The sequence below is a fragment of the Girardinichthys multiradiatus genome, chromosome 11 (genome assembly GCF_021462225.1).
Source record: "Girardinichthys multiradiatus isolate DD_20200921_A chromosome 11, DD_fGirMul_XY1, whole genome shotgun sequence".
NCBI classification, from domain to species: Eukaryota; Metazoa; Chordata; class Actinopteri; order Cyprinodontiformes; family Goodeidae; genus Girardinichthys; species Girardinichthys multiradiatus.
In genome coordinates, this window is record NC_061804.1 from 285,438 (window position 1) to 309,217 (window position 23,780).

At 42.9% G+C, this 23,780-nt stretch overlaps 2 protein-coding genes across 3 annotated transcripts in view; both read right to left on the reverse strand.

Annotated features, from left to right (window-relative positions):
- tmprss15 (transmembrane serine protease 15) overlaps nucleotides 1-3,323 on the reverse strand; it is a 30,992-nt gene extending 27,669 nt beyond the window's left edge. Inside the window, exons 1-5 of the mRNA XM_047378396.1 lie at nucleotides 3,090-3,323; nucleotides 2,381-2,516; nucleotides 2,186-2,310; nucleotides 1,924-1,991; nucleotides 1,553-1,695 (exon numbers count right to left, since the gene is read on the reverse strand). Of these exons, the coding sequence (XP_047234352.1) occupies nucleotides 1,553-1,695; nucleotides 1,924-1,991; nucleotides 2,186-2,310; nucleotides 2,381-2,492 (448 nt within the window). The 5' untranslated portion in view covers nucleotides 2,493-2,516; nucleotides 3,090-3,323. The remainder of the gene's footprint in view (nucleotides 1-1,552; nucleotides 1,696-1,923; nucleotides 1,992-2,185; nucleotides 2,311-2,380; nucleotides 2,517-3,089) is intronic.
- Nucleotides 3,324-4,954: 1,631 nt separating this feature from the next.
- csf1rb (colony stimulating factor 1 receptor, b) overlaps nucleotides 4,955-23,780 on the reverse strand; it is a 34,415-nt gene continuing 15,589 nt past the window's right edge. Inside the window, exons 2-23 of one of the 2 annotated variants that reach the window (XM_047379079.1) lie at nucleotides 18,724-18,996; nucleotides 18,336-18,629; nucleotides 17,958-18,094; nucleotides 17,711-17,873; nucleotides 17,215-17,587; nucleotides 14,302-14,417; nucleotides 14,096-14,201; nucleotides 13,691-13,854; nucleotides 13,339-13,445; nucleotides 13,140-13,266; nucleotides 12,864-12,968; nucleotides 12,677-12,787; nucleotides 11,770-11,926; nucleotides 11,400-11,473; nucleotides 11,231-11,319; nucleotides 10,497-10,619; nucleotides 10,286-10,397; nucleotides 10,095-10,194; nucleotides 7,708-7,834; nucleotides 7,540-7,624; nucleotides 7,398-7,472; nucleotides 4,955-7,356 (exon numbers count right to left, since the gene is read on the reverse strand). In XM_047379079.1, the coding sequence (XP_047235035.1) occupies nucleotides 7,402-7,472; nucleotides 7,540-7,624; nucleotides 7,708-7,834; nucleotides 10,095-10,194; nucleotides 10,286-10,397; nucleotides 10,497-10,619; nucleotides 11,231-11,319; nucleotides 11,400-11,473; nucleotides 11,770-11,926; nucleotides 12,677-12,787; nucleotides 12,864-12,968; nucleotides 13,140-13,266; nucleotides 13,339-13,445; nucleotides 13,691-13,854; nucleotides 14,096-14,201; nucleotides 14,302-14,417; nucleotides 17,215-17,587; nucleotides 17,711-17,873; nucleotides 17,958-18,094; nucleotides 18,336-18,629; nucleotides 18,724-18,996 (3,014 nt within the window). In that variant the 3' untranslated portion in view covers nucleotides 4,955-7,356; nucleotides 7,398-7,401. Of the gene's footprint in view, nucleotides 7,473-7,539; nucleotides 7,625-7,707; nucleotides 7,835-10,094; nucleotides 10,195-10,285; nucleotides 10,398-10,496; nucleotides 10,620-11,230; nucleotides 11,320-11,399; nucleotides 11,474-11,769; nucleotides 11,927-12,676; nucleotides 12,788-12,863; nucleotides 12,969-13,139; nucleotides 13,267-13,338; nucleotides 13,446-13,690; nucleotides 13,855-14,095; nucleotides 14,202-14,301; nucleotides 14,418-17,214; nucleotides 17,588-17,710; nucleotides 17,874-17,957; nucleotides 18,095-18,335; nucleotides 18,630-18,723; nucleotides 18,997-23,780 lie in introns of both variants that reach the window. The other variant, XM_047379078.1, reaches the window with a different exon arrangement.

Below are 23,780 nucleotides of genomic sequence, written 5' to 3' on the forward strand. Positions count from 1 at the left end.
TCTCTTCTACTCTGGAGTGGCCCACGGGGAGAGTTGGTGAGCTGGGATGGGTTTGCTTGTTGCCCCCCAGCTCAGCTGTCTTGTGTTGGGGTTTATCCCAGTGGATGAGAGGGAGGGTCGCATCGCTGCGCCTTCGGGTTGGGGACAGGCCTCTGACTGTCGTTTCGGCCTACGGGCTGAGCGGTGTTGCAGAGTTATCGGCCTTTTTGGCATCCCTGTCGGGGGTGTTGCATAGTGCCCCTCCTGTGGACTCCATTATTCTGCTGGGGGACTTCAACGCCCATGTGGGAAACGACAGTGACACCTGGAGAGGCGGGATCGAGAGGAATGGCCTCCCCGATCTTCAGACCTTCGGCTGCATGTTTTGGACACACGGTTGAAGAGAGGGGCTGAGCTGTCCAATAAATACCACCTGGTGGTGAGTTGGATCCACTGGAAGAGGAGAAAACCGGACAGACTTGGCAGGCCTAAGTGCATAGTGAGGATCTGCCGGGAACGTCTGGCAGAGCCCTTGGCCAGGGATGTATTCAACTCCCACCTTCGGGAGAGCTTTGACCAGATTCTGGGGGAGGTTTGAGACATAGAGTCCAAGTGGACCTGTTCCCGGTGCATGTTGGACTCCGGTAGAGCTGCCCTTCATCACCAGTCCTGTTCATAACTTTTATGGACAAGATTTCTAGATGCTGGCAAGGTGCGGAAGGAGTCTGGTTTGGGGACCAGTGGTCTCTTCTTTTTGCAGATGACGTGGTCCTGCTGGCCCCCTCAAGTCAAGACCTACAGCATGCACTGGGGCAGTTCGCAGCCGAGCGTGAAGCTCGGATGAAGATCAGCTCCTCCATGTCCGAGGCCATGATTCTCAACCGGAAAAGGGTGGCTTGTCCTCTTCAGGTTGGAGGGGAGTTCCTGCCTCAAGTGGAGGAGTTCAAGTATCGTGGGGTCTTGTTCACGAGTGAGGGGAGAATGGAGCGGGAGATCGACAGACGGATCGGTGCGGCTGCCACAGTAATGGGGGCATTGTGCCGGTCCGTTGTGGTGAAGAGAGAGCTGAGCCGAAAAGCAAAGTTCTCAATTTACGGGTCGATCTACGTTCCTACCCTCATCTATGGCCATGAACTTTGGGTCATGACCGAAAGAACGAGATCCCGGATACAAGCGGCTGAAATGAGCTTCCTCCGTAGGGTGGCCGGGCACTCCCTTATAGATAGGGTGAGGAGCTCGGCCATCCGGGAGGAGCCCGGAGTAGAGCCTGGGAACGCCTTGAGCTCCCTCACGAGGAGCTGGAGGAGGTTTCTGGGGAGAGGGACATTTGGGTGTCTCTACTGAGTCCGCTGCCCCGCGGCCCAATCCCGGATGAAGCGGAAGACGACGAGTACAAAATTAATCAAAAAATGTATAATCCAGATTATTCTGAAAAAAAATGATCTAATCCAGATTAATTTAAAACAAAGCGGACTTGATCATACTCAGTGAGAAGCTCGGCAAACTCTCATGTTCTTCTCATGTTGTGATGTTGAAGATTACCTTCAGTCAGGATTTCACATCACAGATTTACCTGTGATCTGGATGCTGTTGATATCAATCACCAATGCCCCTCCCCCTGTTATCTGAAGACCCGCCTTGAGCTGCTGCTCCACTTCTTTCATGTCAATCAGCTGACTGAACCATAGGTCAAAGGTCACGACCACACTGCCAGGACTAAAGGTGGATCAGGACCAAACTTCATATTATTAATAATCAAAGCACATACACTCATCAATAAATTAATTTAGCATTAATCAATAAATGTAATCAACCTAATGATCAGAACAATTAATGAGATCCATACTGAGTCAGTGCTGGGACTCATCGATCATTAATCTGACTGGAGATTAACTATTCGATCAATGACGGTGTGATTGATCAATGATTGATTAGATGTCTTACCTGAAGTGTTGAACCTGACAGAATCTGTAGAACCGCAGCAGGTCGCTGAAAGTGAATGCCTCAGACACCTGTCAACCAATCAGAGCTCAGACTGTCATCAGCTAACTGCTCCTACCTGATCAGTCTGATCTGAGATTAAGATTTCAGGTTATTACAGTAAAAGCCAGTATTATAACAGGGTGCTAATTCCAGTATTTCAGAATAAAAGCCCCAGCTATGTCTTTCCTGTGAACTTTCACAATAAAAGCTTCTGTTTTCTCACCAGTTGCTGAAGGTCAAATGCCAGGGATTTAAATTGCTTACTGCTGGAGTTTCTCAGCTCGTCAGAAAACTCAACTCCTGCTGTGATCACGATCCGACCAGAAAGCTGCAACGGTTCCTCAGCACCTGGACACATCATCCGTAACATCATCACGGTTAAACCTGCTGATCATGTGACCAGAACTGGACCGTTTACCTTTATGCGTCAGGCTAATCCAAGAAACGACACTCAGGCCAATGCAACAGACAAGGAGAAGGGATGAAATGATGGAAAGGAGGATCTCCACAGACGACAGGTGCCGGGACATCGTGACAGATTGAGTCCAATTCAGCTAAACAAGGTTAGATTAGAATCATTTCAAATATGTCGGCATATATGAGAACAATTCAGCCATTTTGAACCAGTTTCTGTTGCAAAACAACTTGATAAATCTAGCCTTAAACTGAACTGCAGAGTCACCACATGATGCTCCCCTCAGACCTCCCCGTCTGTAGGAACACTTAAATCAACTCATTAAATTAAAATGATCATATTTCTACATGAAAAATAACCCAATAATAATCATAAATGATTCCTTTATGTACATTGTTTCTCAGTATAAAGAAATAAATTGATCACTTTTATTTTTATTAGAACAGAACCAACACCTTCAGAAGCTCTTCTGAAAACTGGAGTTTCTCTAATAAACTATAAACTGTTAAACATGAAAACATTTGATTTCCTTCCTCAGAAACCAGAACCAAGTAATAAAGATGCCTGAAATATTAAAGGTGAGCTTTTTCATGTTAATTTTCTGTCCTCATGTTATTAAATAGGTATAATTATGTGTTGCGCAGGTTTAAAGATCTGAACCTAGCCGACCCGTAAACAGCAGAACCAGAATCATTTTAATGTTGTATTTTACCTGCTGCAGGCCTCAGATCAACGGTTTGTCGTGTTGAGACGGCAGGAAGCAGCTCTGATGTTGCTCTTCTGACTCTGGCTTTTATTAAGCTCTTATTGATCACTGACTCATTGAAAGTCAATGCTGCTGATAAGAGACCAGCGAGCGGCTCCAGTTCAACTCTATCAGTCCGTTTCAGATTCTGAAGCAACATTTAGGGCCGCCAGCATGACAAACATCAGATGTTCTTAACATGATGTTTTTAACATGTGTAGCATGTGGGAAGCAGATCAGATCCCTGTGTGTTTAATCTGTTTTTATAACCTCTGCAGGAGGTCAAGTTCTCTCTCTGAGCTGACGTCAGCTGCTGATTGTTGTTAATCTGAATCTAAAGTCCAGCAGCTGTAAAGCTGTTGGTTAATCTGGGTCCGGCCCCTGCTCTCACCTGGCTCCTGCAGCAGGTAGCTCACATGTGAAGCTGCAAGCTGATTAATATAGAATAAAACTGTGATAAAAGCAGGCTGAAACATGTCTTCTAATGATTATTGTTCTGTTTTTCTTCTGATTGGCTGATTGATCGTTACCTGTGTACACAGACACACCTGAGCAGGTTCACCTGCCAGTCTGATCCATCAGAGTTATCAGAACATAGTGCTGTTACCAGAGAGAGTTGATAACCAGAAAAACATGATGAATGACACTGAGGAAGAGAAGCATAATGGGAAGAAGTAATGCAGAACACGATGCAGAGACTTTGGTTGAAATCCAAACCTGCAGCAGTTAAACCTGTTACAATATGTCTGCTGGAGCAGGAGCTGGAGCTGATGTCCTGCATGATGGAGGCAGAAACATTCAGCCAGCAGTATCCAGTATTCTGACTCCTTACAGGTTTCACTTGGTACCGAGTCTTGGAGAATGTCAGCTGTTTATATAAAACCAGCCCTCTGGTCTACCGGTGGAGGTTTTCCTACTGCAGCCATCAGTTGCTGCCGGTGGAGGTCTTCCTTTAGTTTTTTGGGTCTACTGGTGGAGGTCTTCCTCTAGTAGCCCCCTGGTCTGTCGGTGGAGGTCTCCCTACTGCAGCCCTCTGGTCTACCGGTGGAGGTTTTCCTACTGCAGCCCTCAGTTCTGCCGGTGGAGGTCTTCCTCTAGTTTTTTGGGTCTACTGGTGGAGGTCTTCCTCTAGTTTTATGGGTCTACTGGTGGAGGTCTTCCTCTAGTTTTATGGGTCTGCTGGTGGAGGTCTTCCTCTAGTTTTTTGGGTCTACTGGTGGAGGTCTTCCTCTAGTGGCCCCCTGGTATGCCGGTGGAGGTCTTCCTCCTGCAACCCTCGGATCTGCCAGTGGAGGTCTCCCTATGGCACCCTCGGGTCTGCCGGTGGAGGTCTTCCTCTAGTAGCCCCCTGGTCTGCTGGTGGAGGTCTTCCTACTGTGGCCCCCGGATTTTCCGGTGGAGGTCTCCCTACTGCAACTCTCTGGTCTACCGGTGGAGGTTTTCCTCTAGTTTTTTGGGTCTACTGGTGGAGGTCTTCCTCTAGTAGCCCCCTGGTCTGCCGGTGGAGGTCTTCCTCCTGCAACCCTCGGGTCTGCCGGTGGAGGATTTCCTCTAGTAGCCCCCTGGTCTGCTGGTGGAGGTCTTCCTACTGTGGCCCCCGGATTTTCCGGTGGAGGTCTCCCTACTGCAACCCTTGGGTCTGCCAGTGGAGGTCTATCTACGGCACCCTTGGGTCTGCCGGTGGAGGTCTTCCTCTAGTAGCCCTTGGGTCTACTGGTGGAAGTCTTCCTCTAGTAGCCCTTGGGTCTGCTGGTGGAGGCCTTCCTGAACCTCCAGACTTGTTTTTTAATCTTCGAAGAAACTTTAAAAAAAAAACCATTTGCAACATCAACGTTTGTTCATTTGGATTTATTCATGAATATCAGAGTCCATCTCTGGTGAGAACCTGAGGAGAACCTTTGAGAACTAACTAAAGGTCAAACACTTGATGCTAGGAACAGATAGACCCAGACCTTTACTCTGAAGGTCATATCCTATTTCCTGTTCGGTTTATGACACAATATGATTCAAACATCGAGCATGATATTAACATGTTACATTTAACATGTTTCAGACAAGAAGGAACACGCCTCAGTTTAACATCCAACACTGAAGAACCTAACATGACTAAAACACAAACAGGAAGAAGTCGTTCTTCATAGGTAAAATCACCAAAATTAGACAAAATGATTTATTTCTTTAGAAAGCTGAAGCGAAATGTTGCCTGTTGTTGAACTGATGACCCATCCAGGAGGAACCCTTTCTCTGACCACTGGAGACAGCCCCCCGACAGTATGTCCCTTTCTTCTCGCTGCTTTTTAACGTGCAGCCACTTATAAAATAGGATGTTCATCCAACAGGGATTTCTAACAACAGACAAACATCTAAACCACCTTTTTCCAAGATTTCAGAGAAAGTAATTTTGATTTCAGAATTATTTGAGATCCAACAGCATCAATGAAAAGTTCTGGTCTGGTTTAAGCTCTGGCCATAGTACAGAGAAGGCCATGTGAAGAGTTTTAACAGTTGATTCAGGAAACTCTGCTGTTTTAGTTCTCTATGGACCATAATATTCTGCTCTCAGAGCTGCTTGGTATTTGAGGCTCATCATCTAAATCCGGCTTTAAGTCATATACTCCTGGTCAGTACTCCTCTTCTGCAGCTCCTTTTACCTGTGGGGGCTGCCTATGGACGCCAAAGCGTTCAAAATTAAATAAATAAATGAAACATCGTGAAATAAGTATCTACATCTATAAATAACAGATAATGATTTAATGTGACAATGATATTGTGAAATAATTGAATGCATATTAAATTCTCATTCATTATTATGAAATATATTTCATTTTCCATTAAAAATCAACTTTATAATATAAAAGAATTTTCATATAAAATTTTTACCTAATAATTGAAATTATTGTTGAGGCTATTTTTATGTAGTCAAGAATATGCAGACCACAGCACAGTTCACTGCGGTCCAGTGAGTCGACAGTCACGCCGGTGATGTCAGCTCTCTGTTAAAGATCAGCTTCACGCAGACAATAGAGCAGACCAGATGCCAATCCAGGCAACGGTTGAGTAATTAAGAGGAAAACAGAAAAGTAACCTTCAGAAAATGTATATTAATGACATATTTACAACTTTCACATACATGTTTATGTAAAAAATAAATAATTTTATTGTAGATTGTTGGAGAAATAACGGGTCAAAGTAGCTACTAATGCTTATCTGTTATATTTTTTTGTGTCACTTTCAGCAATTCTTTTCTCCACAATCATGAGAGGTGACAACACAATCTCTCAGATGATGTTAGAGGCTCATCTATACCAGTGTTTCCCAACCCTGCTCCTCTAGTACCCCTGCCCTACATGTTTTAAATGTGCCTCTGTTCCAGTACACCAGATTTAAATGATTGCATGACCTCCTCAGCAGCCATCAGAGCTAACGTCGGCTGGCATGACTGCCGGCTCACCGGTACGCAGTGAACTGTGCTGGGCGACACAGAAAACATAACAGCAATAACCCCGATGGTTATGCCAGACACCACTAAAGTCTTGAATGCTGGCTCTCGGGGGATCCACAATGGCATCGTCGATGCTAACATTCTGGAGAGCAATTATCATCCCGATCATTTGAAAGATGTCATCCAAACAACTCACAATGGCCTCATATGATAAATTATTCCCCTCAGTTTGATCTGCTAAGGTAACCAGAGCTGAATGACATTAAAAAAACTCCACCATCCTTCCTAAACCTTGACCTTTTATATGACAGTCTTTTATATTATAAAGCTGATTTTTAATGGAAAATAAAATATATTTCATAATAATGAGCTGAGATTTAATATGCATTCAATCATAGCACAATTTAATTGTCACATTAAATCATTATCTATTATTTATAGATGTAGATACATTTTCATAATGTTTCATTTCATTCTGAAATGTCTAAATGATGTAAAGATCTGGTTGTAAAGTAGTTTCCGACCACTCTGGTCATAAATTTGGGCTTGGCTTAGACAAAGATCTAAAAGCCTTTCCTGCTTCTACGGTGGCTGTACCAAAGCAGTGCAATCGTTTTCTGCTCAGTTCAAGTCTCAATCCTTTCTTTGGCTTTTAATTCCAGCAGATTCTGAGACCTTGCTAGAACAAATGATGTTTTCTCTGCATTTAGAGTTTTCTTTTCTTTGACTGACGATAGAGAACTTTGTTATTGGAATAAATTGACACTGATTTTCATTTGTCAATGTGAGATTGTCTATAAAGTTTCACTAGCAACCGAAACTGATTAGGTGATAGGTTCAGGAGAGCTGGTAGATGTTGTTCATTGTCGGCTCCCTCTCCTCTCCATCTTCACAGTCGTCATGGTGATCTGTGAGCAGGAGAACAGGAAGTGAGAACAGTTTCATGAAGAATGTAAACAGCTTTATAATATCTACCTTGCTCTTCTTTTCTCTTCAGTGCACTACCTCGGACCTCCTCTTCTTCTTCTTGTCTGCATTCATCAATGTTTTTATACATCACCTGAGGAGAGAAGAAGAGTGTAATAAGAAAGCAATAGCCTTTTGGACAACACTGAGGATTTAAACAGCCCTTAGTTTTCTCACCTGGTCGCTCTGACATGGCATCATGTCATTGGTCAAGGGGAGGAGACTCTTGATGAGCTGACCAATGGTTTTAAAGGTTGGTCTGTGGGTGGGCTCCAGACTCCAGCAGAGTTTCATGAGGTGATACCTGAGAGCACATGTGAGTGTTTAAATTAACTTAATTAACTTACATTTCTTCTCTGTAGCATTACCACCTTAACAAACAGCCCTTGGCTCATGTGACTTGGCTGGGCTTAGGGTGAAGAAGCCACATAGTTCCACAAGCTGAGGGGTCCTTGAGGTTCGGAGGAGTGTGGGCCACTTAGCGAGTGAGGGCAGGGTCTGAGATGTGCCAATTTCTTGTGTCATAATATAGCTTTGGAGACAGTGAATGCACCTCTCAGACAGAAAACTAGCTGCTCTATTAGGATGTAAGACACCAAAGAGTTATAGCTGCTCCCCCATCGACAGCTCAGACTCTGAAACCCAACACCAGAAGAAAAACTGGACTCTCTCTAAATCCAAAGCTACCCTAGGAGGGAGACATTGAGTAGGTCTAGGGATTCTACAACCCCTAGGTAAGATTTTCAGTTTGGAAATTTTCACCAGCAAGTGAGAGGGATGCATTTTTGCAGCTTCAAGTTGCAAAAGAAAAGGTTCTTACTGCTGTTTGTGCTTATTCACATCATCTGGTGTAATGAACGGAGTACCATTGGGGGTCTATTTTTCTCTTCAAGAACTTCAGTGCCCATGTAGGTAATTATGGAGACACTTGGAGAGATAGGAAGGGGTTGTCCAGAGAATTGTGAGAATTGTGCTCTTTAAGAATATTTGGTACGAGCTCCACTTTGGCCAAAGGTTGATGAAGAATTTTTAAGTCATGGATTTTACCCTGTGGAATCATTTCTTCTACACTTGGCTAAACAGCAGGTCAGCTATCAAATGATGCCCACCTACTGTTGATTTAGGTTTGGTGGTGGGAGGAACTGACAGACTGAGAGAGCGCTTCAGTGAGGCCAAGGAGATACACTTTGGTTTTAAGAAAGTTCTAGGAAACCATTCAAAGACTTGGGAAAGAAAAGCAGAGTGCTCCCAGCCTGTGGTTGGCTTGGGAGGTGGACTTTTTGAGAGCATTGTCAGACAGTAGATGAACTTTGATGATTTCCTTATTCTGGTCACCATGTTGTTCCCCTAAACATGGATAAAAACAGGTTGCATCTTCAAATATATCTTTTAACCTACTTCTAGCCCAGCCCACGCAGGAGGAGTCACAGCTGGAATCTCTGTGATATCATGGAACCACTATCAAAAACACTTTCTGCACTCCATCACGTCCTCTACCACATGACTCCCAGTGAGGCGGACAGCGGAGGCAACGTGCATGAATTTCTGACTTGCTGGCAAGCTGGACTAATTCTTCAAAATTAGATCCAGAGTGACTACAATGACATTCGAGTACCTGTCGATCAAGAGCAACCACAAAGTTAAGTATGATCTGCTGTCCAAATAATCCAACGTTCATGCAAAACGTGGAATTAAGACAATCGGTCTTCAACCTTTCTGAGCTTTTGCAGAAAAGCAACCATAGCCAGAGATGCTCAGAAGAGACTCTGTCTCAAGTGAACTGGCTTCCTTCCTCCCTGCTGGAGAGGAGACAACAGCAATCGTAATTTTGCACGTTTTCCTACGTGCCAGTCAGAATAGCGGGAGCTACCCCCCAACAGCTGCTTCTGAGAGTAGCTGCAACCTTCCTTTGTTTGTGCCCGCCACGTGGTTCGGACCAGGCCAACTTTGCCAAATCAGTGTCCTTTGGACCTCGCATACTCCTTCTTCAGAACGATTCTTGTAAGAGGTGGTGTTTGGGCAGAGAAAATTAGTTTAGGATAGACCAATCTAAGTATTGTTTGTTTCATGATGTTTTGCTTTGTTTGTGGTGCGGAAGCTAAACCCTTTCAGTGCTAACAGACCACAGAGCCAGAGGTTTCAGGCTGGATCGGATTGGTTTTGAAGCAGATACAAGCTCTTATACGCATGTTCATATGTATATTAATGGTAGTCAAAGGTACATGTTCAAACCTTAAAGAAGTGGTGAACAAGCTATAAGCTTTCTTTTATTAGCTAAAACCGCTAATGTCTAATGCTAGAGCCAGGCAGGTCAAATATTTATTTATGACTCATCGCCATCTTATCTCTGGAGTCATTACATATCCCTTTTGATCTTGGAAAGGCCTTGGGATCTTCACAGCAACGTTTTACCATTAAGACTCAAATTTAGATCATCTTAAGAAAATAGGTAAATAGACAATTAGAAGGATTGGACATTAACATTAGAAAACACTCAAAAGAACAGGTGAACATCACTTTCAAAATAATTAAATTCACATCAACATAAAGATGTTTCTTCTCACATTTCATTTGGAGCGAACTCTGGTTGCTCCATGTGGTGGCCATCTTTGATCATCTTGTAGAAGTTGGTATCCACCACAACATTGGGATATGGGCTCTTACCTGAGCAGATGAACACAGAAACTGATTAAAATATGGAATCAGATGTTTAACTTTTTCTCAGTGAGGTTAGGGTTACTGTTTCCATGGTTACCCAGAGAGAAGATCTCCCACAGCAGGACTCCGTAGGACCAGACATCACTTTGTACTGTGTAGAGACACTGAAAGATGCTCTCTGGTGCCATCCACTTTACCGGCAGCCGGGCCTGTCAAAATAAAACATAAAATCTCAAAGTAAAGTACCCTTTGCCATTAGTTTGGATTATACCTAAGATCAGATGTCAGTAATTTAACACATTACTCACATTTCCCTGAACAATGTAGCTGTCATCGTTTCGAATGTCTCGAGCCAAACCAAAGTCACAGATTTTTGCAACACGAAAATCCGTCAGCAGGACGTTTCTTGCTGCCACATCTCTGTGGATGCACTGAAAGACCAACAGCAGAGACATGGACAGGTCAGATGATGTCATTAATCATCAGTCACTCTGAGGACATTCAGCATTACAAAGAAATTCTGTTTCCATTCAAATCAAATCAAATTTATTTATATAGCACATTTAAGAACAACTACCTTTGGCCAAAGTGCTGCACACAAAAAACAATAAATGATAATTCCATATAAACACTATACTAGATATGTATACAAGGAAAAAAACTATCACTGTATTTAAAGCCAGTGAGTATAAATGTGTTTTAAGAAGAGATTTCAAACACCAAGAGTTGAAGCCTGTCTAATATAAAGGGGCAGCTGGTTCCACAGTTTAGGAGCTACAACTGAAAAGGCCCGATCACCTCTGTGGACCAGCCTGGACCTTAGGAGAACTAAACACAAATGGACATTACATCTAAGGGATCTTGAGGGCACACAAGGCTGCCAGAGCCTTGTGTGCCCTCAAGGCTTCTCCTTTCTTTTTAACAAACCTGCTCTAGGACTCTGGTGGAAACCAGATTTAGTTAGGTTTTAGGTTCTGAGACCCTGGACATCATTACAAAACCTTGGTTTGTACTGTGTGTGCATGTCTGACTGTGTTCTTACATTTTTGGAGGACAGGAAGTCAAGTCCCTGAGCCACATGGTAGGAAAACCTCATGAGGTCACAGAGAGACAGACTGAACATGTGTTCACCTGACAGAAATAGAAACTCCAGGTGAGCCCAGGTGAAAGTCCAGGTGAAACCAGGTGCAATCAAGTGAGCTTGGTCTTACCTTGGTCATTTTGACCTGGAAACAGGGCCGGTTGCATCTCCTGGTACTCTGACCAGCATGAGATCCCACTGTCACTGCAGGTCACATTATTGGATGTTATGATTCACCTGAACTTTACCTGAACTGTTCCTGCTACAGGCCTAACAGATGGGAAGGAACTAAAACTACAATTAACTAATCAGCACATTTTTCTTAAAAAGAATTACATGATAATCAATCATCACTGCAATATCAGACTGTATTCAACTTCTCGGCTGTTTTGAAAACCAGACCCTAACCTGAGTAATAATTTGATTGTTGAGAAGGACTCATGAAGCTGGCTGAAAACCATGGAGGGGAAAATAAAATCTTTGTGAAACAGACATCTCACCTGCGCAGCTTTTCTTGCTGTGTCACGTTCTTATAGAACACCTCATCTCCAACCTCGTCTACTGTTATCACGGACGCCATGAAGTCCTGAGCGTGAGCCCGCAGGAAGTTGAGTAGGTCACCATGGCTACAGTACTCTGTGATCATTAGCATGGGGCCTGTCAGGGTCAAAGATTGGGAGAGATGATTTAAAGTGTGTTAGTTAATAATAAACATGGGAGAAAATCTATAAATCACAATAAAGTCCTTCTTGTTCAAACAGGAACGTTTCTTTGTCTCTCAGATCTTCAAGTAAACATGATTTGGTGCAGACATTACAAATTGTGTTTCATGAAAGATCCACTTCAGATTGGTACAGATTTTTAGGTCTGGTTTAAATGGTTTCTGACCATTTTAAATTAGTATGGAGTTATTCTATTGTACTATGATTAGTTAGGACAGATTCAATCTGATTTTAGGTTTCAGACTCACCAGAACCGGTTCTTGACTTGTCAAAAATGAGAGGTGAAACTAGTCTAGCTCAGACACGTCACACCGGAAATGGTTTGGACCAATAACACACTGGCTTCAGATTGGTATAGACTAGCTCAGAGGATTTCAGACCTGTTGAACACTATAAAAAGGGTTTTACACTGACTCCTGATTGGTTCTGGATGTACTAATAATGGTATTTGAACATTTAAATTTTGAACTGACTTTACGATAGTTTCAGGATGACAATAAACTGGTCTTAGACTGGGTTGTATATTAATTCCTAACAGATCTATACTGGTTTCAGGCTGGTCTCATGAAAGGCTCCCTGCACCTTCAACCACACCCAGACGTAATCATGACATTTCAGTCCATAGCAGTAGGGTTCGGTCCATCACATCCTTCGAGTTTACGCTGATCAGTAAAATTCCTATCACCTCCTTGCGTGCACGCTCCCAGCAGGTTGACGATGTTGTCATGGTAACCAAGATGGCTAAGGATCTTCAGCTCTGACATCAGAGCCTCCCGTTCCTCTGTGTGAGCGTTTGCTGCAGGTAAACACATGAAACGTCAGATGGTTCCCTCATATCACAGAATAATAATTCGGAAGGTTTGTGGAATCACATTTCAGCATCTTGACCGCGACTCTGGTGGCCTTGTTTTCGGTTTCCATACCGTACGCCGTTGCTTCAACAACCTTGCCAAAAGCCCCTGAGCCCAGAACGGCACCTGAGAGCCAGAATGCAGGGACACATAATGAAGGTGGGAGAAGAAGACTGAGGAAGAGGAGATGCTTTCTATGTAAGCTACGCTGAGACAGTAGGTAATACTGTAGTGTCTGTAGGTCAAAGATCCAAGTGGTGGCACGCTGGAGGTTGAAAGTGTGCTGAGGAATCCTACCGAGTCGCAGTTTGTCTCGAGGAAACTCCCACTTCTGATTGTACGGCAGCTGGGTGGGGTCCACAAAGGTGTAGTTGTTCCCATCGTTGCTCTCAATGATCTTCCACAGAATTTCATACTTTGGTTTCTGGTTGAAAAAAAAAAAGGATGTTTGTCTCTATCATCAGGACCTATACTCACCTGTCTGATCTGAACTCACCTGTTTGCACTTGTAAAACACAACTACCAACAGCAGGAGGAGGATGCAGGAAACACTCAGAGCTCCAATCATAGCAGGAGTGAAGATAGTGTAAAGTCCAGTAGAACCTGAAAGAGGCCAAAGCTAGGAAATTATTGGTTTTGTTGAACTTGAAGACAGAAATCTATTTTACACCTAATCTTTTAGGTAAGATCTTTTATTTAAGACTCAACTCTGCATTCGTCCCAATCTCCTCCCTTGGCTAAACTCTGTATCTAAACTCTGCTCCAGCTGACTTTGGATGCTGACAGGTGAGACTGGCCTGGGATCAGTTTGCTGAGGTAAATTCAGTTTGTGTTTCTCTGATACTTACGGTGAACAAACACTTGACGAGACTCGCCCACCAGGTTGTGTGCCATACACATGACTGTGAAATCATCATCATGAGCGGACAGTGGGAAGAGTATCCTCACCTCCTCCCCTTCCTCTGAGGTTACAGCAGGTGGAGACACCTGATAGGTGGAACTGTTAGCACACCTGAAGAAGAGGTGATAATCATTCCATTTGATCTTAGTTTCAGTTCAGGTTTGATCCTAACCTGGCTGCAGATGTTTGTGAACAAAACAAGAATTTTACAACAGAAATAAAGCCACACATTCTGCACCTTCAGATGTCACTCACTGTAGCGCCCCCTTCAGGACATGAAATGCATGGTCTCAACAGATCATATTAAATCCCACAGCCTGTAGGGGGTGCTTTCAGCTTTCAGTTTACGTACATGTTCTTGTCAGTGCAGATCAACCAGAGGACTGTGGGCCATGGATAACCAGAGCTGCTGCACATCAGGGAGTGGTTCTGCTGAGTGATACTAACAGTCGGAGAACCTGGAGGGTTCAAATCAGATTTAAAGGTTTACCAACAATGAAGAAACACAGGTTGGACAATGCTACAATCAGACATTGAAAAGGGGGAACACGTTCTTACGGTAGATCCGTAGATCAACATCCAGAGACCCGTTAAAGAATGAGTTAGAAAAATTAAAAGAATATCGACCGACATCCTCCTTACGCACCCGCCGCAGCAGAAGGTTTGCATCCGACCTGTTCCAACAACAAAACCACCTTAAAACATGTCACAGAACTCAATTATACCACCATAAACAGCAACCTAACACACATGATTAAAATACCACCATTAAACATTAAATAAAATACCACCTTCTTAACAAACATTATCAACAATGTTAACCTTGCATTATCAAAGTTTAACAATCAAAAACATGAACCCTGAAAATGTACTCGTACACGTCGTCTTCCGCTTATCCGGGACAGTGGGGGCAGCAGACTCAACAGACACCCAGACGTCCCTCTCCCCAGACACCTCCTCCAACTCCTCCGGGGGGAGCCCAAGGCGTTCCCAGGCCAGCCGAGAGACATAGTCCCTCCAGCGTGTCCTGGGCCGACCCCTGGGCCTCCTCCCAGTGGGACGTGCCTGGAACACCTCCCGAGGAAGGCGTCCAGGAGGCATCCGGTATAGATGCCCGAGCCACCTCAACTGGCTCCTCTCGATGTGTAGGAGCAGCAGCTCTACTCTGAGCTCCTCCCGGATGGCCGAGCTCCTCACCCTATCTCTAAGGGAGTGCCGGCCACCCTACGGAGGAAGCTCATTTCAGCCACTTGTATCCAGGATCTCGTTCTTTCGGTCATGACCCAAAGTTCATGGCCATAAGTGAGGGTAGGAACGTAGACCGACCGGTAAATTGAGAGCTTCACTTTTCGGCTCAGCTCTCTCTTCACCACAACGGACCGGCACAGCGCCCCCATTACTGCAGCAGCCGCACCGATCCGTCTGTCAATCCCCTGCTCCATTCTTCCCTCACTTGTGAACAAGACCCCGAGATACTTGATATCCTCCACTTGAGGCAGGAACTCCCCTCCAACCTGAAGAGGACAAGCCACCCTTTTCCTGTCGAGAACCATGGCCTCGGACTTGAAAATGTTTCTACCAAAACTTCATCCCTAACAAACATTATTACATAATTAAGGTAGTTCTGTTTCAAAGGTGCTGTTGGAGGTTTAGATGGTTTGTTTCAAAGCTGTTGAACTGTATTGGTTTGTAGGGTGGCATAAAGCTTGTTTAATATTTTTAAGGTGGTTGGTTTGGAGCTCTTTAATGACTGTAGCAGCTGTTAAGGTGGTAAATCTGACCTGTGGACAGGATGCACTGGTGCTGTTTGGTCTCTATTAGGAATCTATTCATTTATTAGTAAAGTGAAAGGTTTTCTTCCTGATGATGTCCTTCAGAGGGTTTTTCAAGCTTTTATTACTTCTAGACTGGACCACTGCAAACCCCTGTATGGTTGGATGGACCTGCCTCCCTCTCTCTGTGAAGTCTGCTGGAACTTTAGATGATTTTAAATCTCTTTTAAAACTCATCTTTTTAAGGGCTGTTAGACCAGTCCTGGTTTCTTCTGCATTTTATTGTTGATTTCACTGATTAAATTGTCACTTTATATTTTACTATCTTATTTTTACCTTCTTATTATCTCATAAAGTACTTTGGTTTGTAAAGTGCTTTATAAATCACTGAAATAAATATGAGAAATAATAACAGCAACAACAATAATGACAATAATTATGATGTGGTAGTGTAGCTGGTATGGATTATTATGCAGGTGTAGCTGGGTTGTTTTTGTTATAATGTAAAATGTAAGAGGTAGAGTGGATGTGTACATTGGGTGGCATTGTAGCTGTTTAGTGTTATTAAGGTGTTACAATTGGTTAATAAACCTTTTTAAAGTGGAAGTAGAGCTGGTGTACATAATTAAAAAGTTTGTATGGCTCTAAATGTTTTGAGCTCCATTGAAAACAGAACTGAGGTTATTTTATTCAGGCCTGATAGTTCCTCAAACAACCCACCCATTTCATTTTGGTTGCCTCGAGTCACACATCAGACTGCATGTAATACATTTGAATCTGACTCATTATGGACTCGGAGTTTAAACTTAACAAACAAATCAGCTCTGTTTTGTGGAGGTGTGACTTGGAGAGAATAATATATGCCTTTATCTTAATTGGTCTCAACTATTGCCATCCACTTTATGCTGGTGTCAGTCAAGCATCCTTTTTACGTCTTCAGCTTGTTCAAAATGCTACTGCCTGTCTTTTACGTGGTCCACACAGACATGAGCACATCTTTATTATCCTGTCCTCCATGAGCATCACAAAATTCATTTTAAAAATCCTTATGTCAGCTTATTAAAGCCTAAATGGTTTTGCTCCTCTATGCCACTCTGATTTACTCCAGCCTTCTCTTCCTTCGCACACCCTTGGATCAGGCGACCAGCTGCTTTTAGGTGTCCCAAAAACCAGTCGAAGGAGATCAGGCTTTTTCTGTTGGGGCTCCCAAACTTTGGAATATATTGCCATTAATATTATACAAGCATCTTATCTTCCTGTTTTAGGTCTCTTTTAAAAACTACTTATTTTTTCAGTAGCGTTTGGCCTGAGTCAGTTGACATGACCCTTTTAATGCCTTTGTTCTGTTTCAGGAGTGCTTTAAATTTCTGTTTTATGTCTTGGTTTCATGTGTTCTGAATTGGCGCTATATAAATAAACTGAATTGAATTGAATTCTGTTTAACTTATTTTTGACAGCACTTCAGGAAAACCTGCTGTTTTTAAATGTTCTTCAATAATTCATTTAATTCAAAATGAAGGTGGTATTGTTAGTCTTTTTGGGGCTTTATTGTAAACCTTTTAAGGGGTATTGCTGCTGTATATTGGGTTGGTGTCGACTAAATAATTGATCTGTAGACTTTCAAGGTAGAATGTCTCGTTCAGCCAGTCTTGGACCAGCAGCAGTCAACTCATTGGCACACAGTGGTGAGATATCACACCTGTAGTCTTTGGCAGTGTAGCTCCTCTCATATACGCTGCTGTTGCCAACATTGGTTACGTGTTCTGGTGTCATCCAGTGATGCTGTCTGATTGGGGGATAGGCCTCCATGATCCAGGTAATGGTCAGGTCTCCACCTTCGTACACCTCCACTGTCCTGCAGCCACTAATGTAAATGCTGCTCTCTCTGTCTGTTTTGCTACCAGTAACATTAAAAATCAGTTCTCCCTGCTTTTTCTCTAAACTGATGCTGATAGGAGCTGGTTCCGCAGTTGCCCCCCTGAGTCCTCTGCTGAAGTTACCAAATTGGTCACTAGATAGTCGTTGGGTGTCAGCCGTCTGAAGGCTGAAATAGATAATCATGTAGGGATGATCTAAAGAAGAGAAGGAAGAGATGAGACAGTAAACCTCACTCTGCTTTCCTCACAGGATATTTGGTCCTGTTTCATTAACATCATGATTTGTTGTCATCTCTTTGTTTTTGATTTATTACTAACCCAAGACACTCAGGTGGGTGGTTGCTTGGGCATCACCAGCTTCGTTAAGAGCAGTACAGATGTACGGTCCACTGTGTGACCGGCTGACAGCAGAGACGGTCAAAGTACTGTTGATGTTCAAGTACCCGTTTTCGTAGAGCTTGCTTTCACGGATCGTCAGGTTCTAAAACAAACCAAAGGACTAGTTAGAGTCAGATAGATAGGTCGTTCAGAAGACACGAGCAAGGGGTGACCTCTGACTGCTCACCTGTATATGTGGGTGTGTCCAGATGACAATGTAGTAGTGTGAAGGGTTCCGGGTCTGACAGGTGACTGTAAACAACTCTCCCTCCAGACGGACAAATTCAACCTGGCGGACAAACAGGAAGGGAGGGTGACGCAGCCCTGCAGACAGACAGATAGAGAGTAAGGCAGAGACACAGGGGAGAATCAGACAGGTAGAAAGAGAGCTAGAGAGACAGTTGGACCACCAAACAAGAAAAAGAACATGTAGAGATACACGTGGCCCATCAGACAGGTAGAAACATTGCTAGAGAGGTGGACCATGACACAGATCAGCAGACACGTTTCTGAAAGACAGATTTATTGGTATATTTACAGAGAAACAGACAGACAGGTGTCTTACTGGGAGCAACCAGCAGGTCAAGTGGTTTGGATCGGAACTCTTGTCCATTTTTCCAACCTGAACAGGTATACCGGCCTTTAAAGGACATCCTCACGTTTGTGATCAGGGCTCCTCTTCGAGGGTCTAAGGTGACGTTCATACCTGGGGGCAGGTCCTTCCCCCTGTCTTCTGGTTGGAGGGTGAGGTTTGTGACTGATGGGTCAGTCAGCAGACACCTGAACAGGAAATCATCATCCTCTTTAAGAGTAGGTGAGCTGCGAGGCGTGACAAATACGGTAGAGGGGTTACCTGTATCTGACAGAGGGACATCATGTGAAATTGTAGTATGAATAATGTAAAAAGGTAGGTCACCTGCACTATCTTTATCAGAGATGTAGCCCCTGCTTACCTTTGACATACAGGTGTATCCAGGTGTTCAGGTGGCTCAGGCTCTGGTTGGTATACATGCAATGGTATGTACCGGTGTGTCTCGGATTCACACTTACAAACTCAGAGGAATTCAGTTTGCCCACTGGGAACACACGAAGCGCATTGGTGGACATGCGCACCAATCCGGTACCACGGCAACCAAGTTGGAACTTAGAACCAGCGGTCAGAACTACTTCTGACTGGTTTGGTTGGAGGTCCGAGTTTATGAGGATCTCTGTGGGTCCAGGAGGTTCTGAAACAAGGAGACAAATTCCATCAAACCAAGAATAGCGTGAACAGGTGCACACCCAGGGAGTGCACACCTGAGCACTCCCTGAGTCTGACAGATGCATACAGGCCATCACTAAAAATACAGTGAGGGCTCCGTTTCAGAAAGCAGTCAACTTACTCCACGAACCAACCCTGCACAGTGGCAGGGTTTGCTTGAACTAACTCTGGGTTAAGTCTACGTTTTTTGTAACTGTAAACTGTGTCCTGTCCGGCAGAGTAGCTCAGAACTGTTGTCTGAGTGCCAAGAAGAAGCCCAACAGATTTACTTTCACAAGTGGAGCGTTACAGCTAACGATTTAAAGCTCTGCTTGATATTATAAAAGTAACTTTATTATAAACTGTTTTGGGATTATTTCAACTTCAATGGACACGGAGATGGAAACAAAAAGGAAAAATAAGACGCAAGAAGGAGAAAGAGGTGGGGCAAAAAGGATGGAGAAAAAGAATGGAGAGAAAGAAGGATGAAGAGATTCCAACATTCACGCATACAAAAGAGGGGTCTACAACCCCCCCACGTCAGACAGATATTACCAACCCCCCCCCACGAAACATATCTGAGACCAGAATGTTTGGACAAAGTTAATAAACTGCCTCCCATTTCGTAAAAGGAAGGAGTATTGATCCATCCATTTTAGACATGATCCTGTATATTTTAGACAGGGGGTTGTGAGATTAAGGAACTCTAGTACACTTTTTTATTGTATTTTTTATCCTAGTACAATTTATTTTTTATTATAGATTTCATTTGTTGATATTCTAAAAAAGTATTCTTAACCATCCCACATTGTATAATTAATCTGTAAATCAATAAATGAGATGAACTGAATTCCTTCAAATAAATTTTCCAGGTATTCAATTCCTTTACTCTTCCAATCTGGAAAGTTTATCATATTATGTTTTTGTAGGATGTCAGGGTTGATCCAGATGTGTGTACGTCTGCATGGGATTAGTGAAGACCCTGTCATCTTTAGATATTCCCACCATGCTGTCAGAGAGGTGCTGATATTGAGGTTTTTAAAGCAAACATGTCGTTTTATATTTGAGCTAATATATAGAAGGTCTGATATCTTAATATTATTGCATAATATAATTTCGAGAGTTACCGATTTTCGCCACAGTCAATAATTTAACTTTTAATTTGACGATGTTGTCAAATTAGTTTGTCCTCATTTGCAGAGTGGTTTCACATGAGATACCGAGGTTTGGTCCCTGATGGAGGTTGCACTGAAATGTGTTTCATTTTATTACAGTCAGACAAAAATAGCTTATGTTTAGTTACTTTTTACTTTAAACAGGAGTCCCATGGACATTTATAAGTAGCTTTGCAATCTGAGAAACTGGGACAGTGATAAAATAAGAATCCCATAGAACTGCAGGTATCAGTTAAAGCACTAATTTAATCTGTATCACATTTTGACAATCAAGCATTATTCATTCATACGTTTCTGGGGTTCCAGGCATATTTGGCTGCATACATGACAGTTACACTCACTGCCCCTTCACTAAATAACAGAGATTATGTTTTATGTTTTATATTAAATTGCACAGTTTTTACATTGATGCTGTCACCAGTGTCACCTGACTGTCTGCTGCACCTCTAATTTAACTGATCTGACTAGCCTTGTTGAAAACCACACAGCATGTTCAACAATAAATGTCATTTATCCTGGGATTTATTCTTCTTTGCTATACAGCCTGATTGTTTTTCCTGACTGGTTCTTAAAGCCTGTAGTCTTCTATGGTTTTAGTGATGAATGAACCTTAAAGCTTTTATTGCCTTTTGCTTTGCTGCTGATACACCTGAATGTCCCCACTGTGGGACAATAAAGGATTTTTCAATACAAATGTAGTTGACATAGCAGCTAATTGTAGTTTTGTGCTGTGAAGGTCAGATGTGATGCAGCCACATAATCAGCAATGTGGGAGCCGAGTGGCCTGGGTCTCTCTGCACCGAGTGGTAGGCCTGTGATGAATTTATATGTATATTCATACCAGTGGCGGATGCTGGTCTTTCAAGGAGGAGAAGCTCAATTTCAAGATTGCTGATTCGCTCATTTCGCTGTCAATCAAAAAGGGATTCAGCCTCAGACAGATCATCCAATCATCATGCAGAAGCTGAGCGTTCGGGCCAGCCGAGGCCAGCCCACTGCCCCATAGACCCCCAGACATGCTGAGCATCTGATGGGCGGGACAAAGCCCAGCATTTTTACTTCACTATTGAACTCACTGTTTAAAGCGCTGTGAAGCTGCGGGAATGAGAGAGAGGAAAGCCGCGTCGTTACCAGTGATAAGAAGCTGATTCTGAACAAAAGTTGAGCGCGTTGTAGTGCATATTTAGTCAATGACATGTAAACACAACAGTATATATTTGATCACTTATTTTTTTAACATTTTAGGGAACCTGAGCTTCCCTTGCAGTCTTAGAGCAATCACCACTGATACATACACATATATATATGTATATATATGTAAACACTACTGGTCAAAGGTTTTAGAACATCTTTCTCACTTAATGGGTCTCTTTATTTTCACGACTATTTACACTGTAGATTCTCACCAGAGACAACAAACATGTGAATGAACACACATGGAATTATATAGTGAACAAAAACTGTGAAATAACTTTAAACTTTGTCTTATTTCAGATTCTTCCAAATAGCCGACCTTTGCTCTGATTACTGCTTCGCTCACTAAGGCGTTCTATCCAGGAGCTTCATGAGGTGGTCACCTGGAATGGTTTTTAGGTGAGTCTTGAAAGGACTTCCCAGAGGTTCATTGTGAGACAATGAGAGGTCAATATTTCAGCCATCACAGCAAAGGGTGGCTACATTAAGGAATCTAAAATAGAACATATTAAAGTTTTTTTTTTAATTTTTTGTTTGCTACATAATTGCATTTGTGTTCAATCACAGTTTTGATGCCTTCAGTGAGGATATATGAACCATGGAAATAGTCATAAACATGAAGAAAACCATTAAATGAGAAAGGCTTTCTAAAACTGGTAGTGTATATAAACATTTTGTTCCAGCATATAAAATCATCCACCTATGTGGTCATCTCACACACATTTAATTGATGCTCCAGCAGTTGTATTTTGTGTTTTCTGCAGCTGATTTTAGGTCTTCCTTTCTGATTCCACATATATTTATGTTTTATTGAAAGTACACCTTGCACAGCTGTTTCACAGGGAGCTTTAGGGACAGAAAATATCTCAGTTTCAGTTCCATGTCTGCATCAATGTCATTGATTGAGTGTAGTGTTGAGGATTCAACTTTAATTCACTGTTAAATCACACTCTATTCTCTTGGTCTCTGCCATGCTAACTCTCACTATTTTGCAGCAGCAACAGTATTGCGTTTCTTAAATATGTGCTGATATTCTCCATGTGAAGTCATTAATAGACTTATGTCTTATTCTATTGTTGAGAACTATGACCTTCGAGCTGCTTATTTCCTTCCGTTGCCAGGGTGAATCATGTTTTCTGCCTTCCATTGGTGAGGGCTTCTTATTTACTAGCGCTGGTGCTTAACTCTGTGCAACTTTGACTCAGTTGAGTAATCGAAGCATTACCCCGTGTTCTGAAACCGAAAACCGTGGGTGTGATAGTTTGAATTAGGTCTATTCAGGGTATCTTCTTTCTACTCGGAGCCTGTTAACCCCGCTTTCTGAAATGGGGTCCAGGTGTGCAGACAGACAGGTGTGTCAACATACAGGCACGTAAACGCACAGGTGTAGCTAAGTTATTCATAAACACAAAGCAAACATTGCAGCAAGAATGATAAATTTTAATTAAAATGAGAGCACCTGAGGGATTACAGAAAAAGACCAGTAGAGGACATAAACAGGTTAGTTTCAGTTTATTCTAAGCAAACAATTTAAACTGTCAAGGAATTAATTAATTATTTAAACACAGAGTGGCTAATTGGTTAACTAATAAACGTGTGCTACTCAACTTCCTTTATAAGAACACATTTATTTCACTTGTTCATTTCAGAACATCTCATTTCAAAGAATCTGATCGGCTGCACATGTAGACAGTGATTAGATCTCATTGGCTGGTTGTGGACAGTCAGATGATCTCATTGGCCGACAGCAGCAGGTTTCTTGTTGATTTCCTGCAGTTGGGTGGCAATGCGGGACATCTGCAGCAGTAAAGCCTGATGGTTTTCAACCAGCAGATTCTGGTGCCGAGTCAGGCTTTGCAGGTCCCGAATCTGTTGTGAGCCCTGACACAAGATCACATTCAGGTGAGTTCAGTCAGAACCGATCAGGACAAATTATTAACAGATCAGTAAACATTTGGCCCGTTTACTTTGGAACATTTGGATTTTACTTCATCTAGCTGAGATTTCAGTGTTCTGGAGAGTGTAACTGTGCTGATCCAGAATTAGCGAAACCGAATAAAATCCAGTCTGACCAAATAAAATCAATATATACTGGACATTAACCAAAGCGAACTAAACTGGACTTGAAATGGACTGGTCAGGACTGAAATCATCTAAATTAAACTGAATTAGACAGAACTAGGCTAAATTTCACCAAAAAGGGCTTAACTGGGATTGACTGGACTTTGCTGCACTAACCCATCTAACCTGAACAAACCAGGGCTAAACTGGACTGAATTGGAGTAAACTGGACCACAATGGACTGAACCTGACTCACCTGAGTTACCAGAAGGCTGAGTTGTTGGACCACCTGGGTCTGGTGGTTGGCGACTTCCTCCTGGACCTGAACCATTCGGGTCAG